Genomic DNA, 19,643 nt, shown 5'->3' with positions numbered 1-19,643 from the left:
TTGCATCAATGAATCATGGGATTTTTCAGCAGCACACATATTTGACAATGTGTGTACATCAGACCTGTATGAAATGACTTGGCAAGGTGGGAAGAGGGGTTAACCCATATCCTGGAAGCACTGTCCAATCTCTTGCTCTCACTACCAATTTGATGAGGAGATAACAGCATCAGAGCATGAACCTTGATTGTCTAGTAGGAAGTTGTGCAAGAGCTAGGAAGGTCCCAGAGCATCAATGATTAATTAAGTAGCTAATTTGTCCTAACATTTCCAATGATATAATTTATATCCTGTATGGGTCTTGAGGGCTTGAAATTAATTTCCTCTATCAATTGCACATTGTGATAACCTCTTTCATTACAATACACCCTTAATTGCTTTTTTAGAGTACTTCTATCTGCTAATTATTCAAAATACAGTTCCTCTCATATATACATATATACAACACATACACAACAGTTCAGTGTATGATTGAAATACCAAGTGATATTATTACACTATACCTTTAGTCTCAGATATTTCTTGCTGGTTTTACCAAAGAGCTGGTTTACAGATTTTGCTTCAGGTAACAGAGACATAAAGATCTTTTTTTGGTTTTCATTACATTTATGCAGCTAAGAGATAAAATTTTAGAAATTTAATCAGTTCTTAACTATCCATATTTTAAAAAATTAATGTAAAGATTCAAAGTGAGGCAAACAAGCCAAGATTCCTTTAGAGCTTCTATTGACTTCGTTTTCAAAATTTCACTTGCTTTTGAATATGGCTGAGTCTGATGGTTTCAAAATCCATTTAGAAGAGTAAAGCAAATCATAGAGGTGTTGTTTTAGTAGAACAGAGAAACCCTCTAATTCTTTATTGCTCCTCTAATTTTCCTTGTGATTTACGATACGAGAATAATTTACTCATATTTCTGACTCTGGCATAATTTTTATTTTTATAGATAGGGTCTGGTGGCTAATCACTTGGGTTCCTTTGACTTGTTCTAGAGGCAAATTTAGTTAAGGGTGATAGGAAGTCAAATCATTGAAATTATAAATATGGTATTAACAAGTGTGGTTTTCCAAACTTAGGCAAACTGAAAGCTACATTATATATTCACATACGATTAATATTTAACTTTCACTATTTCAAATGACCTTATTCCTATGCAGAGAATACGGATATACAACCAACGTGGATTTTTTCTTGATGGTTAAGGCTTTCCTGTAGGAATAAAAACAAACAGAAGATCAAACTGTCTAAACTGGCTTAAAGTGTCTAGTTATTGTAGATCTGATTTTCTATCAAAAGTAAACAAAAGTATTTAAATAGAAGACACTTTTGAAAAGCCTCAATGTCTTTTTTTTTAGCTGTCAAACAAGCTTATATAGACAAAAGTAAATGGACACTTCCAGCAGAACGCTTGATGAGAAAGGGGCAGGTAGTTCTAGTGAACAGAAGCTTGTAGCTTGCACTCCGAGGCGCTGAGCAAAGTAAATGGCCTCGCTGTTCACGGGTGAGGGTGGGGGTGAGGGTGGGGGTGGGGGTGGGGGTGAGGGTGAGGGTGGGGGTGGGGGTGAGGGTGAGGGTGGGGGTGGGGGTGAGGGTGAGGGTGAGGGTGGGGGTGGGGGTGGGGGTGAGGGTGGGGGTGGGGGTGAGGGCGGGGGTGGGGGTGAGGGTGAGGGTGGGGGTGGGGGTGAGGGTGAGGGTGAGAGTGGGGGTGGGGGTGAGGGCGGGGGTGGGGGTGGGGGTGAGGGTGAGGGAAGGCAACACCACAACGGAGAACACTGAACAAGCACGCGGTGCGGAAGGAAGGCATGTAAGTCAGCAAGGTCTTTAAGGACAAGTGGCGGGCTCCTCATTTTCGGTAATTATAAAAATTCACACGTAGATGGTTTTACTTTAGCCTAGGTAACATCAAAATGGACAAATACATTTATTCCAAAACTAAGTTTCTCTAATATACTTATTGCCACAGTCACAGATTTGTAATGTCATTGCAAATTTAAAAAACTTTTAGGTGAATTAAGGAAAATTTTCTAGGGACCAGAGAGGTTGGGCAGTGAGGATTTGAGACATTAGAAGCAGACAGAGAGGGAGTTTTGCTGGCATTTTTTAAATTAATGGAATATATATATGTAAATAGTCTATTAATTTGTGTATTTATATGTGTATATACACATATATAGACACAAGTATACCTAAATACAGTAAAGTGTGCAAATCTTAAATATACAACTTAAGTAGACACCTTGCAACCTCCACGCAGGTCGAGATAAAGAACATTCCCAGCATTCCATGAAGGTTCCTGTGGCCACAGCAGAGCTGTCAACATGAAAAATAAATGTGTAGTAAATCTGACAAGGATAATGCACACGTGGCACTCACCTTCCAATGGCTTGGGTAGAAAATGAGCTGCTGGTTTCGTTTTCTTTACTCTGTTTCCTTTCATAACTTGCCCTTCTTTATTCAATCCCAAAAACCAGGCTCTACCAGATTCCTGTTGTCTGTACAGCATAGATGAGTAGATTACATAATAGTTTTCAAAAACAGATTCTTTAAACTTGCATTCAGGGGTAAAAAGTTCCTGCCGAGAGAAGGGAAGAAAAGAAAGTTAGGCGAAGGAACAGGAGCTTCCCTGTGTTTCTGTTCCTTCCCCCAGTAGCTTGTCCTCCAAGGTGAAGGAGTCAGCTCTAGGGCAGGGATGGCCAGGCCCACCTCTTCCCGCATGCACTGATTGTCCATAGTATTTTTTAAATATACAACGAATAGAGAATCTGCCATTATTGGGAATATATTTTTAAGCAAAAGTATAAATGCTCTGAAATAAGAAAATGGCCCTGGCCAGTGTGGCTCAGTTGGTTGGGAGCAGTCCTAAAAGTTGCCAGTTTGATTCCTCAGGGCACGTGCCCGGGTTTCAGGCTCAACCCTGGGTAGGGGGCGTGAGGGAGGCAGCCAATTGATGTTTTGCTCTCACATTGATATTTTTCTCTTTCCCTCTCCCTTCCACTCTCTCTAAAAATCAATTTTAAAAATCTTAAAAAAAAGAAAATAGAAGACATAAGCAAACTAAAAATATGCTAACTATAACAGGGAATGTAGCATTATGCCAGTAGAAACTGTCTTTCAATATTTCCTATGAGAGTGTGGATTATCAAATAGTGTTTTTTGCAGCTTATAATTTTTCGGAGTACCCCATAACTTTAAGTAATTCACTGAAAGCTAATCGTTTTCTCAGGGGAACAGGTTTTGTTAAAGGCAGATGCTTTTCATGACAAAAATGACAGATCTAATTATTAATTTGATGTTGTTAGATAGCCCCAGGTGGCTTATCATAGCATCCTTAATCTCACTAATGGTTTTTATACATTTGAGTAATATGATGATTGAAACACTCTAAAACAGGCAGTAATAATATAAGACTGCTTATTTAAATGTAAGCTTACATAGAAACTCTTTGAAATTGCCCCCCCAAAAAAGATAAGGAGTTTGATGTGTCTTTTCTCATCTTGCCTGTCTATATTTAGAACCACCAACACCAAAACAACAGAATCAACAACAGCTGAGATCCAGGAGAAGCTTAAATATTAATTTGTATCCTTGCCAAGCGAAATCATCAAACCATAGAATAGGAGAACACAACAATTAAACACAAATTTCATATCTCCTTTTATGTTGCGGTTGTTTCTGAGATGAAAGCACCATCTGTGGTGTACTTACTATCTTACAGTAGTAGCAGAATTCCTCTTCTAAGGGAAATGTCTTTGTTTAGGAAAATACCCTGATGAGCCATTAGCACGTACACAGCTAGGCTCTGGGTTCAGGATAAAAGGAGAGGGTGGAGGGAAGAGAAGGCCCATGTTCTTTAATTTATAACCAATGAATTAGCCATAAACCCAGATAATTCAGCCTAACCATAACCAAAGAACTATAAGTGACCTTGAGAATCTAACTTAGTGGCTGGCAAACTGTAGCCCGTGGGCCAAATATAGCTGCCACAAGAAAGTTCAGAAGTGAGTTGTTGAGATAGAGATTGTATGTCCTGCAAAGCCTAAAATAGTTACTGTATGATCCTTTGCCAAAAGAATTTGCCAACCCTATTATAAGGGAAATTTTGTGGGCTTTCCAACCTAGGTAAATGGGGGAGGGGTTGTTAATCTAATCTCAAAATTCCTAAGGAGCTAAGAATTCCCAAATTAAACTTGGATTGCACTTATTTTCATATATACATATGCATACAATTTGAATCAGAATTTTTGTCATAGTTTCAACCCTGGAGATGCCTTTAAGGTGTGTTATGAGCCTGGGCTTCTGGTAAGAATATGCAAGTGGTATCCCACGAATTCCCATTTATGTAGTTACCGCATCATCTTTTGGTGTTATCTGTGACTAAATAAAAATTATATTTGGTTAATATATGCCAATGTGTCTAGCACCAGCACCAGCACCAGCACCACTGTTTGAAAGGGAAAACAAAAAAAAAGGCATTCCAGACAACTTTACAGCATTTATTAGAATAGGAGTTAATCTCAAAATAAATTAAAAAAAGAAGATAGAGAAATGAGAGTAGAGGCATCCTAGCAAATAACACATAATATATCCACAATAAGTAATAGTTATTAATGTCTATGTCAAGGAGAGTCACTCAAAAATTCAGTACCTTTTCACTATCGGTAATGACCCTGAGCCTGGACTTCTTATGAATATTTCTCTCCAGGCTTAAACTAAGACGAGGGATCCTCAAATTTCAAGTTCTTACTTGGAGAATAACAAGTCGCTAAGATTTTTTGCAAATATTATATAAGATAATAGAGGTGAGAAATGATTTGTAAACTATAAGTTGAGTTGTAAACTGTAGCTGTATTTATAAACTATGAATTGAATCAAAAAGTACCAGTTAAATGTTAATTGTTATCCTGACCAGGGTGATGCCTCGGTTTTCGAATGTCTTCATTGACAAAGATTTCTGTTTACAAACACCGTAAACCCTGGAGTCAGTGCTTCGGTTTCCGAACACTCCTCCCTGGGGAGTTGAACATGCCTGCGGCTCCCGCCGAGGGCAAGGTCCTGAGGCCCAGCTGCCGGCTGCGGGTCCCTGGGTTTCCCAGCGTTTCAGAGCTCAGAGGGTCTTCTGGAATGGATCACATTCGGAAACCGGGGCACCACCGTAGTTATTTAATTATTCTTTTTTAAAAAATTCATTATGGATTTATTTTTAAATTGGTAAAAGACGATTTGGAACAAGTGGATAAAAGGACTTGCTCAGATATTCATATTATATTAGAAAACTTGACACAGGAAAAGAGCACTACCAAATGAAAGTGGTTTTAGATATGAACAGGGGAAAAATGAACATTTATATTAGAGTGAACTCAATTATATAAAAGAAAATTTAAACTAAAAATTTAACTGTAGGCTTCAACTTAATTAGACAGGCCTTTAGGTGGGAATCCCAGTGACCCACTTAACCCATATTCTCAGTTTTTTCTTCTTTTTCTACTTTTTGGAGATGTCCTCTAGAGTGTATCCTGAATCAGCAGATATTTATCCTACTTTCCCTCATCTTTTATAGTTTTAAAATCAATCATATCCTTTAATGCTGTTATGACACTACCCAGGTCCTTAAAAAAATGCAGAACATTCTTAAGATTATATACAAAGGAAAAAAATTTGGACCTTTTAGATTTTATACTTATAAACTATGAAAAAAAGAAGAATTTGTACTTAACACTCAAAAGGAGAAAATTTAGTTGACTAATGTGTTTTACTTATTTGAAATTCTACATAATCAAATATTTATAATATTGGGCATAACTAATACCCGCAGGGAGAAAAAAATAGTAAATTGTGTATATACTTCAAGCTAAAATATAATTATATATGTGTTTTAGAGACAGCTTTTATTTCATTATAGGACCCTGTAATTTTAACTATATTCCCATTGGCAAAGCAGTTTCTACAGTACTTATATTTAAAGGGCCAGGAGCTATTACTTTAGTAATTTCTAGGGAAACAGAATTTTAAATGAATGTTTTGGGTTTTTTTTGCCACTAAAGATACTATTTGACATTTAGAGATGTTACATGTGTATAAATAAATAAATACACACACACATATATATATCTTTAGACATTATTTTATATATTAAATATATTTTTAACTTATTACATGATATTTAATATCTATTTCCTTTTTATGATTTATTGACATGGCTTTTAAAAATTGTGGCAAGAACATTATTCATTATAATGATTAAATATTAAATAATCAATTAAATTTATTTAATATAAAGATGTATTTTTATATATTTTAATACATATCATATGTACACAAATATATAAACTCTTTAAATATTCATAATTTATTCAGGAACCAGTAGTGACTTCTTCACCTGGTTGCTTGTTAGAGATGCAGAATCCCAGGCACCACCTGAGACCTGCTAAACCAGGATTTGCATTTTAATAAAACCCCAGGTAACGTGTATGCACATTTCAGTTTGGGAAGCATTGGCACCTATTCCTGTTACCACACAGAACAAATTAATAGATGATCACAGAATTTTCAGAAATATCAAATTGGTGTTAGCCATAAGCTTGCTGCCATTTCTTAACACTGGCATAGAATGTATCAAAGGAAGAAAATTCAAACAAATAAAAATGTGAATTATTTACAGCCCACATTTAAGAAATTTTAAGATTATAAACAAAAACATGCACAAACTGGCTCTATAATGTTAAATCTGTTTTCTCTAGAACATAGACATGTATAAATCCCTAGAATAATAATGCTTGTGACACAAACAGATGGTACCTGTGCTATAAATATTAGCAAGAAACATCACAAAAGAAATACACTTAAGGAAGTATTGATACAACTAAATACTATCCTCACACACTTGCCAGAGCTCAACAGTTAATGCCTAATAATAATAATAATAATAATAGTGTTAATAACTATAGCTAACACTTAAATTGAGTATACTTCTGTACCAGGCAGTGTTCTAAGCACTTTACACAATCAACTAGTTTAATCCTCACTATAACCCTATGGGATTGGTGCTATTATTACCTCCATTTTAGAAATGAAGACACTGAGCACACAGGAGTTCAGTAACTTGCCCAAAGTATACTTACTGTCATCAACATAAATATATTTAACTATTCCTTCTCATTTCTCATGTTATTCAATGGAATAGATTTAGTTTGAACATGTGATCCATTGCAGAAATGACCCAAATTCTTCACCCTCCCCTGTAACAATGCTCTTTAGCATGTAATTTGGTGCGTCTTCCCGCCACGAGCTAAGGTGAAGAAAGTAGATGCCTGGCAGGCACTTGTGCAGTTGGGGGTGCCCCGCCCCGCCGCCTGGGCTGGCCTGCCGGAGAAGAGGCGTGCGCAGCAGGGCCAAGCTGCCCCAACCTAAACTGGCCTGCCCCCAGGTATGTAATGAAATCCCTCAATATCTAAAGATCCAGCACTGTCTAGCCAGGCTCCACCTGACCCTTGATGCACAAATAATATACGCTTACAATTTTATGTCACATGAGCTTGTTACATGGTTTCATTAAGGCAATCGATAACTGAGATAACTAATTCAGCTGATTCTCTCATTCAACTAAAACGCAAAAATCTGTATCTTATACCGCTGCTCTTTATCTCCATCTATACCCACATATGGGAAAAATATAGATGGAAAACAGGATGAATGATATATGCTATCACATTGGCATTGAAACAACTCTTAGAATATAATTCTTAAGGAGAAATCTATTCTTAAAAGTGTTCAAAGAAAGAAACAAGAAAACATATGAGTACTGCAAATGAATCTCTTTTCCCTTCATGGAGCCTGTACATAACTTTCCCACTGATCAACTAAAGAAATGGTGAAAAAAATAGAAATTGGGCTGGCTGCACCTGTTGCCAAACATCCCCCCGAAAAGCATAACTCGTTGTTGTCATGAGTGGCCCAGGGAAGGGTTGCCATGGGATGAAGGTGCCATGGCAGGTAGTGTGAGTAAAAACTGAGCTCTCAGAGCAAATGTGTTTTGGTGTTGTGCCACCTCAGCTTCCCAATCGTCCACATCTTCATCATAAGCAGGGTCATGTTAACTGTATAGAGCAGGGGTGGGGAACCTTTGTTCTGCCAAGGGCCATTTGGATATTTATGACATCATTTATGGGCCATACAAAATGATCAACTTAAAAATTAGCTATGAAAAAAGCTCCTAGATTTATTGAATTTTGAGTCCCGTCTGCAGTTGCCTTGGCAGGACCAGACCAAATGATTTCTCTGTGGTCCACGGGCCAGACGTTCCCCACCCCTCATACAGAGCTTTGCCTAAAAGGGAAATGTAAAAGGAATTAGACTGAATGTATGTAATAAAATCCAGAAAAAGTGCTGTCATTAGTTTTTAAAATTTTTCTGAAGGGTCCAAGTGAATAATGTTATCGTATAACAGATGCACACAGTGATGTACAGACTTTCTTGGTCTGACAAATACTCAGAGGCCTCATCAAAGCAGAGATTAGTGATGCTTAAGGTCAGGCTGTTAGACTGTCCACATTGCCTCATCCTTCATTTTAAGGGTTTTTCAGATTGTTAGTGATTTGTACTTTTGTTACAGCACAAAAATCACAGTAAACCAATTTTATATATATACTAACCATGACAATATCGGCGAACATTTTGAACACTTTAGAAATGGGATTATCTCACTCAAGAGGTAAATAATAAAATATATTACAAAGAATTCATTATAATGCTACTTGACAAATGGTCCATGAACCTGGGCCTGTCTACAAGTTATTCACTTGCTGCCTGCAATGAAGCAAGTGCAGAAATTGAACAAAAACATTTATAAACTCCTATAGCAGCTTAACAATATTTTTATATGTGTTTGATAATTACATTTTATGAAAGTATCAGAGAGTGCAAAAATTGGAAATTAAAAAAAAATACTGTCCTTCACCAGGCATAGTCTAGGGAACACTACCATTTACAGGCATGAAAATAAATCTAATTAAAGGAGAACTAAAGTGAGAATTAGTAATAATTAACATTTACTTATTTATCACTATAAGCCAGTCACAACACTAAATGTTTTATACGTACCATCCCATTTTGCTCTTTTTAACAGTCCATGATGTTAAAGTTAAGTATCTCTATGAGAGTTTACATAGCTAGCAAGTGGCAGAGCAGAATTTTGATCTCAGGCTCTCCGAGTCTATGGCCTAGACTCTTAATCACTAGTTATCCCTCTGGTCAACCCAATCTGTTCTAAAAGAGAATCAGAGAGGAATGTGACTTTACAACAGCTGGGGCAACCACAGCTGGGGCAACCACAAGGGAAACTATAGCTCCAAAACAAAATTTCTACTTAAAATGAATGATTCTTAAGAAAAGAGTAAAAAAGATGGTCAACGCCATTTGGATAAATTATTTAAAAATATCTTAGTGTTTATTTTATTCTTTAACCTTATTTCACTACTTTTCCCTACTATCTCCTGAGTGTTAAATTTGGAACAGGACTTGACCTTGTATGATGATCTGCTTGGTCTAGTCCTGTCAGACATTACATGCACCAGAAATAGAAGAAAGAGCTACAGAGAGATATCATTTAAGAAATGAATGCATAATTACAGGATCCCAAGGGATTTTGGGGAAACAACAACAAAAACCTGTGTTCCCAGAGTCAGGGTACTGATGGTGGGGGTGATGGTGGAGTGGAGTTGGGGAGAGTGCAATAAAGACATTCCTGAATGCAACAAATGGTACCGAATATATTTAGCTCTTTTATATCCAGCTAGACAAAGATGTTGTCACTTGAGCTAGCAAACATTTTCAATTAATTGCACTAGAAGTTTTTGTTAGCCAAAACAAGAGCATAATTTACTGTGCAAAAATTTAGTTTTTATAGTTAATGTAGTTAGAATAGATCACTCAATATCTTGCCGTGTCCTACCAAAACTCTAGTTGCTTTATCTTTCTTTATCAATGTTTTCTTTCAGGGACTTGTACTTCTCAGCCCATGTTATCTTAGGTAACTGAATATCAAATGACAAATATTTGACTGTGACTTTAACTCTGCTAGATTCTATGAGTGAACATGTACCTGTTTTTTTTTATCAGTGTTTTCTTCCACTTAACTCTTTGAACTGTATTCCTACAATTCTATATACTTCTCTCCTTAGGTTTATTTCTACATGCATCTTCAAGCTTTTTTACTTTCCTTTCTTGAAGCTCCATTCTAAATTATTTTGTGTTACAGATGTTTCCTGAGAAAACATACCCAGTCAAAACTACATACTAATATAAATAAAAACCAAACCAAATTAAACAGATCAAAAGTACATATTTATTCAACCTTTAAAATGCAAGCTTCCATAGATAAATGAAGGAAGCTATATAAGCAGATCCTACAGTACTCCTAAAATACAATATTCATTGAATAATATTTGTTTGTATGGAGCTTTATTATTTTCAAAGACTCTTCACAGTTTTTATTAACTCAATAATGCTATTAAAAATGCTTTCAAAAGAAAAATAGCATTACCCCATGTCATATACAATGACTTTCAGTCTGAGAGAGCACAAGTCCTAAGAAGCAATGGGTTAAGATGTTTCTGTTTCTATGCATGTGATATTTACCTGCGCCATGCTGCTACTTAGCACATGTTTGTTAGTGATAATACTGTTGAAAATAAGGGCCAAATGAAAAAGGTTTAATTTTTTCCCAAGACAGCAAACAAATCATCTTACTGGAATAAGAGAAAATTCAGTAACTGGTAAGAATCGCCAATGCTAAATGTGTGGAACACAGGGAAGCCCACATGGTGCTAAAATTAACACCTGAGGATTATGTTCCCTTGATTTTGCTTTATTAGCTAGAAACACGCTGGCCATGATTTCCCACATTCTGGTAACAACTTGCTCAATAATTCCAAAGGTTAACACTAAAGGACAAACATTGAACACTGAAGAAAGAGGCCAAGAAAGAAAGAAAAGAGGCAACAGCAATACCCTCAGGGGAGCAAGAGCAGCAAGCAAGGAGAGAAAGATGTCAACCTCTTGGCTAAATAACTCTAACTGGGTGAAGCTGAAGCCCCAAATGTCCATTTCTGCTATGGGCTTAGTTCTTTCTGAATTAACCTGGAATTATTTTAATGTTATATTATGAAATATTACAGGCATTGATAAAGACACTGTCTCACTTTCTAGGTTGTTTGTTAAGAATGTGACACTATGAAACAGGAAGAATTATTTTATTTAAAATTAGTTTAAAAATGGACTATTAAAAATACTAAACTTTCTGCCCCATATACTAGATAATAAATTTTTAAATTTGGATATTATGAGCACATGGAAACAATTTTCCACTTACTCTATAAGTAATGGAGTCTAAAATTCATGCATTCATTTGTCTAATAAATATTTAGCAAGCTTCTATTATTTGTCAGTCATTCTTTTTAAAAAAATGAATTATTGGGGTGACATTGGTTAATAAAATTATATAGGTTTAAGGTGTGCAATTCTATAATACATCATCTGTATTTTTGTATTGTGTGTTCATCACCCCAAGTCATGTCTCTTTCTATCACCATGTATCCCCCTTTTACCCTCTCTTACCTCCCCAACCCCCATTTCCCTCTGGTAATAACCACACTGTTGTCTGCCTATGAGGGTTTTTTGTGTTGTTGTTTGTTTTGTATTTTTTTCTTAATCCCTTCATCATTTCACCCAGTCCCCCTACCCCTTCCCTTCTGACAGCTATGAGTCTGTTCCTATTTTGTTTGGTAATTTATTTTGTTCATCAGATTCCATGTATAAGTGAGATCATGTGATATATGTCTTTCTCTGACTGGCTTATTTCACTTAGCATAATAATCTGCAGGCCCATCCATGCTGTCACAAAATGTAAAATGTCCTTCTTTGTTACAGCTGCGTAGCATTCCATAGTGTAAATGTGCCACAGCTTTTCCATCCACTCATCTACTGATGGGCGCTTGGGCTGCTTCCAGATCTTGGCTATCATAAATAATGCTGCAATAAACATAGAGGTGCATATATTTTTTCAAATTAGTGTTTTGAGTTTCTTCAGATAAATTCCCAGAAGTGAAATTGCTGGGTCATAAGGCAGTTCTATTTTTAATTTTGTGAGGTAATTCCACTGCCAGTCACTGTTCTTAATCTTAAAGTATAACAATAGGAAAAATTGATATACTTTGTTCTCTGTTGGAGTATACAGTGGGGGAGATGTATATTTACATTAACGATCACATCATTATGAAATAAGAGAAGTTCTTACAGGAAAAAGAATGATTTCTATGAGAAAACACAAAAACAAATGTGACCAAATCTGAGTTCATAAGGAAAAATATTAAACTCTGATCTGAGATCTTAAACACCAATATGAGTTAACTAGGCTTAGAGCAGGATGAAGAATACTCCTGGAAAGGAAGATATCATGTGCAAAGTCCCTGGGGCAGGAGGAGGTACAGATCATTTAAAGGTCAGTGAAACTGGAATGCACAGTGTGAAGGAGACAGCAATGGGAGTTGCAATCTGGGTGTTAGGTATGAGCCAAACCAGGCTGTCATATTAAAGACTTTGGTCTTTTTAAAGGCATTGGGAAGACATCAAAATTTTGTGCAAAAGCATGTCATAATCAGGTAGTCATTTGGAAAGACCGCTCTGCCTAGAGTATGAAGGGACAATAGGAGAGTCAGTTTGGATACAAGAACACTGGCTTAATTACCGCAGGGTCAGGCAAAGGCATCGGCAGTGGAGGTGGAGAGAAAAGGGCAGGCTGGAGAAACGTTTAGGAGGCCAGGTAGTCAGGGCTACGTGACTGCGCGGCAGCGAAGGGGGGAGTGTCAAGCACAGTGTGTAGGTTTCTTGCTTGTGGAACTGGGTGACATTTGGTATCTGTTCACTGCTGTTTCTGAAAGGTCAGATACTGTAGTTTTGTATTCTTGGGCAAAATAAGCTTACGTGTATAACATCAGTTTACATGGTGCAGTTTCTGTCTTTTTATAAAATACTATTTCAAAATCCATAGGGTAATTTTCCACAGTGTTGTATTTTCAATGTTATCCTGAAGTAGACTGTTGAGAGTGTGTGTGTGTGTGTGTGTGTGTGTATTTTCAATGCCAGATTACTTTTTAAAAATATATTCATTCCAAAAGAAAAAATATATATATATTCATTCCTAGAACAAAATCAAATCACAGTTGAGGAACTATTATTAGTTGCAGAGCAAATAAAGTTGGAAGAGAAAAAAACTGGAGTTTGGTGGAAATAGTTGCTTCAGTTCCTTATAGTGTTTTGTTTTTTAGTCCCAGCCAGTGAACAAAGCGGTTCACAGATCACCACTAAAACGACAGGGGGTGATGGCCATTATAGACTTCCCAGGTGAGGGCAGAAAACTGTAAACAGTTCATCTCATAAGTTTACTACAATGGGAAACTATTTTATCCCCAGTCAGTTCTGTTAAATACATAAGAATGATCCAAAAACATTGCTGTAAGAAGTAAATTTTGTGACATTTTCAGAACAATATGAAACTAAGTTATTCTTACTGATGCCAGAGCAAGGGGTTAGAGGTAGGCTCCAATTTATTTCCTTAATACGTGTTATTTATCCATCACTCATGAATTCATCTAACCCTTTTAAAAACAATTTTAATTTTCATGTTGAAACAACATACATTCTTTCTCTGTTCTCTGCATTAATCTATAGACTTTGATCCTTACCACATTTATCTATCTGCATTGAATTGTGTAAACTTTAAGGTCTAGTTTCATAGGTTAGTTCTTCCAGTCATTCAATTGGTCTAATTTGCTTTTGCAACTAAAGAGACCAACCAAAAGGTAGGCCCTCTGAGAAGCAAAACTGAAAATAAATTAGTATCACCATACCTTGTTAGAGAGCCAGTGAGCCAGCCCTTGGAACACTGTGTGCTTCCTGGGACACTACACTTTTAAGAATAATATATACATACAGAGAAAGACAACTAAGTCAATCCAAGGCTAGGAAGTGGTTAGAATTAGGAGATCAATAAACATGAATGTGGTTGCATTAAAGTCATCAAGAGAGGAAACTACAGATGAGAACCAGTGATTATTGGGTACAGCCTACCCTAAGTGTAGTGAAGGGGTTAAGGTTGAGGATTTGAAAACTAAATAGACATGGACTTGTATCCTACTCTGGCCTCTTACTACTAATAATCTTGGAAAAGTCATTTAGCCTCCAAAATAAAATACTTATTTCCATAGAATTATTAGATGGAACAAGAGTTTTTGGTACAAATTACATTCAATAAATGTTAGCTATTGTTCTTCTGAAAAGACCAAGGATGAAGAGAATTGTAATAATGGCAAACGGAATTCACAAAAATGAAGAAACTATATCAACAGGTTCTACAATACTCCTAATTATTGTATTCATCGAATAAAGTGAATTCAGCTCTGTTTATCTGTCATGGGATTCTATAAATCAGGAAAAAATGCGAAGAGGGAAACTAATGAAAATAATGAGTGGGAGTGACAGGGGACCAAGGGAAGTGGGAGTCACCAGCGGGAAATACCGGAGGGAGTATTAGCAAGAAAGAATTATTGGACAGTCTTAAAACTTGTGAGTGCTGGAGGAGAAATGGTTCAATAGAGGGTGCCATAAAGATTATAAAAAATAATTTGTAAAGAGCAGTTTGTAATTGGCAACTGAGGATGCTACTGCGAAACTGGCCATATTTGGCCTCTGTTTCTGATTTCATCCTGGAAAGGGACAGTGGAGGGAGAGGCTGGCAGGAGGGAGTGTAAATGATCTTGGAGGAGGAACCTGTAGTCTATGATTGGGTATCACAATTTCAGTTAATGAGGCAAAGACCACATTTGTCTTTCAATGTCTTGCAATTTTAACCTTATAACGTTGATTTCATGCCACCATCCCATAATAAGTCTAACCTAAGCCAGCCTTTTTGTGTGCGAGGTGGGAAGGATATTCTGTTTGCCAGCATGGCAGAAGGACATTTGGATGGCATTAAAGGAGCACGTGGGCCAGCTCAGCAGCAGCGTGACAGTGTGTGCAAGGCGAATGTGCGGAATGGCTATGAAACTAACTTGAGTAGCACATGGAGACTTACACTTACAGCAAATACCCAAGGACCTATTTTTGTTTCTGTTTTTCCAGTGCTATCCAATTCATTCATTTATTTGACAAATATTTGAATGTCTACTCTGTCCAATCATGTACTAGCTGCTGGGGTGGAAAAATAGGTAACAGGTAGTCCTTGTCCTCTAAGAATTTCAGTTTAATTTTAGTGTATGGAATCAATATCCCATTAGCAGTCACAACACAGCTTCCAGTGCTACGCTGGAGATGTTAGAAGGAGAGTTTAAGGGAATGGAAAATACATTTTATTTTTAATTTTCTGTTATTTTATTGTGATAAATATAAGTAACATAAAATTTATCACTTTGACCATTTTTAAATGGACAGTTCGCTAGCATTACGTACATTCACATTGTTGTGTAACCATTAGCATCACCCATCCCCAGAACTTTTTCCTCATCTAAACTGAAATTTAAATGTGGTGTTATTGCCCTACCCAGTGTGGCTCAGTGGTTGAGCAAGGACTTAGGATCCAGGAGATCGCGGTTCGATTCCCGGTCAGGGGACACGCCCGGGCTGGGGGCTCCATGCCCAGTCAGGGGCATGCAGGGGGCAGCTGATCAATAACTCTCTCATCATTGACCTTTCTCTTTCTCTCTCTCTCTCTCCCTCTCCCTTCCTCTCTCTGAAATCAATAAAGACATATTTAAAACATGAAATAAATAATAAACGTGGTGCTATTTAGCTAAGGCTTGAAAGGTAAACTGGAGTCTGAGGTGAAGGAGGAAGAGTAAAGCATTCCACTTGGAAGGAAGGGAACTGCAGTCTGGAAATCATAAGAAGCTCTCTGGGGTAGCAGTGGGGGGAAGTGGCCAACTGAAGATGGATACAGATATACTGGTCATGCTGGAGAGTTGTGACTTTCAAATAAGCAAAGATGAGCCCCACGGATTTTAAGCAAAAGAATGATACGCTGAGATTGTGTTTTAAAAGATAACTGATCATATGATCTAGTAATCATGTTCCTTGTTATTTACCCAAATGAGTTGAAAATTTACATCCTCACAAAAACCAGCATATCAAAGTTTAAAAGCAACTTCATTCATAACTACCCAAAACTAGTAGCAACCAAGGTGATGGTCAACAGAGAAATGCATAAACAAACTGTGGTAAGTTCATACAATGTAATATTATTCAGCAGTAAAAAGAAATTCTCAAGCCATGGGCAACCTTACATGCATATTAATAAGTGAAAGATGCCAATCCGGAAAGTTCATATACTGCATGATTCCAACTCTATGACATTCTTGAAAAACAAAATTACGGAGAGAGTAAATAGATCAGCGACTGAAAGGAGCTGTAGGGGAGGAGTGGATAGGTGGAGCATGGGCTGTTGAGGGCAGGGAAAGGATCTGTGCAATACTGTCCCGGTAGAGACAGGCCGTTATACATTTGTGAAAACCCATAGAATGTACAACACAAAGAGTGAACTCTAATGTGAACTATGAACTTCAGTTAATAACAGTGTATCAATATTGGTTCATCAGTTGTGACATTTGTACCACACTAATAATGTAAGATGCTAATAAAAGGGAAATAGGTGGAGGGTGATGGTGTCAAGGGAGTAGGTGAGAACTCTACTTTCTGCTCAATTTTTCTGTAAACTTGAAACTGCTAAAAAAAATTAAAGTATATTTTTAAATTAATAACCTCTATTTATTGAAAACAAAACAGAACAAAAACGGACTCAGGGTGGAGGAGGATTTTAGCCCAGAGGCGGAGATGCTGCAGGCTCTGCATAGGGCGCCCCATTCCTGTCTTAATAAATTCCCCAGGAGGAGCTCTCAGCAGTTATGCATTAAGAAAGATCCATATAGTAACAGTTCCCAAGAACAATATTTGAAAGGCCAGGTTAGTGAGACAGAAATGAAACCTCTAGATCATGGATGAGCAAACTACAGCCTGCAGGCCAAATCTAGCCTGCCAGCAGCTTATGTAAATAAAGTTTTATTGGAACACAGCCAAGGCCCTTAATTTACATATTGCCTATGGCTTCTTTTGAGCTATAATAGCAGTTGATTACTAGCAACTGAGGCCATATGACCTACAAACCTAAAACCTGTATCTGGCCTTTTGCAGAAAAAGTTGACCAACTCCTGCACCAGGCTTTGAATTGGGACTGGCTGAATTTAACTTTCATAAGATTCCTTCATTTTAGAATAAATAATTTTGAGATACAGAAATCTTCTCAAAAAAAAAAAAAGAAAAAGAAAAAAGGAAGGAAGGGAGGGAGGGAGGGAGGGAGGGAGGGAGGGAGGGAGGGAGGGAGGGAGGGAGGGAGGGAGGGAAGGAAGGAAGGAAGGAAGGAAGGAAGAAAGAAAGAAAGAAAGAAAGAAAGAAAGAAAGAAAGAAAGAAAGAAAGAAAGAAAGAAAGAAAGAAAGAAAGAAAGAAAGAAAGAAAGAAAGAAAGAAAGAAAGAAAGAAAGAAAGAAAGAAAGAAAGAAAGAAAGAAAGAAGAAAAGAAGAAAGAAAGAAAGAAAGAACTCCATCTGTGTATAGACCCCTCTGAGAATATCTGAGATTTGGAGATTGATTCTGGAGGCCTATAGGGGTAACACAGTGTTCGTGTGGATTCATTAAATAGACCACTTATGAAACAGATTGAGCAGCATTCTACACTATATATTTTATTTTTATTTTAATTATTGCATGGGTACACTTTAACTTCTATCAGTAAATTCATAGGAGCACATTTCTAATAAAATCTGTAATTAAAGAAGTATTACTCAGCTGGCATGGCTCAGTGGTTGAGCACTGACCTATGATCCAGGAGATCACAGTTCGATTCCCAGTAATGGCACATGCCCGGATTGCTGGCTCGATCCCCAGTAGGGGGTGTGCAGGAGGCAGCCAATCAATGACTCATTATTGATGTTTCTATCTCTCTCCCTCTCCCTTCTTCTCTCTGAAATCAATAGACATAGTAAAAAAAAAAAAAAGTATCAATAATTAAAAAGAAAAATAGAAATCTGAAGCATTTGTTTTTGCTGAGCCAGAAACAACATTCATAAAACAGATTTATATGTTTATCCTCTGAATGATCTCATGCATTGTTGATCAGAGAAGTAAAAAAGAAATAATTAAAATCTTATGTAAATAAGTTTTTAATATTTAATACAAACTTTTAATCAGTTACATAAGGTACAAAAGGAAAAAAGTAAGCTACATGTACAAAATTCCAAACTAGTCTTATTGTTATGAATGATATAAAAGTGATCACATATGAATAATTAAAAGGACTAGTTAGAATCACTGTCTGTATCATTACAGAATGCTTACAGCTACAAGGAAAGGACTATCTAACTTGTGGTGGCTTAAATAATAGAATTTGAATTTCCCTCTCATGTAAAAAGTCTTCAGAGGTCAGTGCTTACAGAGCTGGATTTCATCAAGGACTCATGCTCTCATTTTATCTTTCCTTTCTGCCATCCTAAATATTCTGGCAATTTTCTCTCACAAAATATTTCACGTAGCTCCAATCATCACATTTTCAAAGAAGAGCATCCCAATTAAGATAGAGGGGGAGGGAGGGAAGAGCTGTCTCTCTTTATTTTTTGAGGGAGGATATGTTTTTTCAGAAGCTCTCTAATTGAGCTTATTATTTATTTTCGTGGTCAGAATTGGAGCGCATAGACACACCTACAATAATTGCTGGTCAAATTGAATGGGGCTGTGATGATAAGTGTGTAAAGTTTAAGCTTTAAACCAAGTATTATTAATTTCCTGGATTAGAACATATGCTACTCAAATAAAAGTGAGATTCTGTTATTGAAGAAGAAAAAGTTACTTGGAATTTAAGCAACATTAAAGTAAACTAAACTTTATCTTTCTCATATTTTAAATATATTAGTGATACATGTTTAATGGCATGATTTTATTATATCTAACCCCATTTTAAACAAATGACATGCAAATGAAACTCAGTAAGACCATGTATTATGTATGTGCAAACATATATATACACACACATACCATATATAGTTGCACATACATAATATATGCTATTATATGTAGGGTCTATAATTTTAACTGTGATAAAGGAAGATATAAATTTCATTTCATTTTTAACTTCTCAACCTAAAACCTTAAAGCATCTTATTTTTAAATACTGTGTTTATTCCCTTTGGTTTTGTGGTTTGCAAATTTCTATTGTTGAAAATTTAATTTTAAAAACAGATAAATTGGGGCAATCTAAGCTCAAACTGGGGAGAGAATTGAAGATGCTGCCTGATTAGTTGCTCTGCATATGCACAGGAACCGTCAAATCCTAGCAGCTGATAGACAATTAGTCATCTTAGTCATATAGTTTAGTTATCGTTTACAATTGGAAGGAAAGTCTGAGTGGCATCATCATGAAGTAATTAAATTGCATGTTTCCCTTCTAACTCTAATTTGCAAATGAGTTTAGCTCTCTATCATCTTTAGGCCGCAGTGGTTATAAGAGTGTATGCTTCAGACAGATGACAGGAGGGTGGTTAGCAGAGGGAAGGGGG

General features: G+C 36.7%; 1 protein-coding gene across 2 annotated transcripts in view; it reads right to left on the bottom strand.

Moving 5' to 3' along the window:
* Positions 1-19,643, bottom strand: part of FGF14 (fibroblast growth factor 14) — a 531,297-nt gene that overhangs the window by 4,406 nt on the left and 507,248 nt on the right. For both annotated transcript variants that reach the window (XM_016203848.2, XM_016203849.2), the window contains exon 4: positions 2,371-2,569. In XM_016203848.2, the coding sequence (XP_016059334.1) occupies positions 2,371-2,569 (199 nt within the window). The remainder of the gene's footprint in view (positions 1-2,370; positions 2,570-19,643) is intronic.

This window comes from Miniopterus natalensis, chromosome 2 (assembly GCF_054644295.1).
Source record: "Miniopterus natalensis isolate mMinNat1 chromosome 2, mMinNat1.hap1, whole genome shotgun sequence".
Taxonomy (NCBI): Eukaryota; Metazoa; Chordata; class Mammalia; order Chiroptera; family Miniopteridae; genus Miniopterus; species Miniopterus natalensis.
This window is presented reverse-complemented; position numbering and strand designations above follow the sequence as displayed.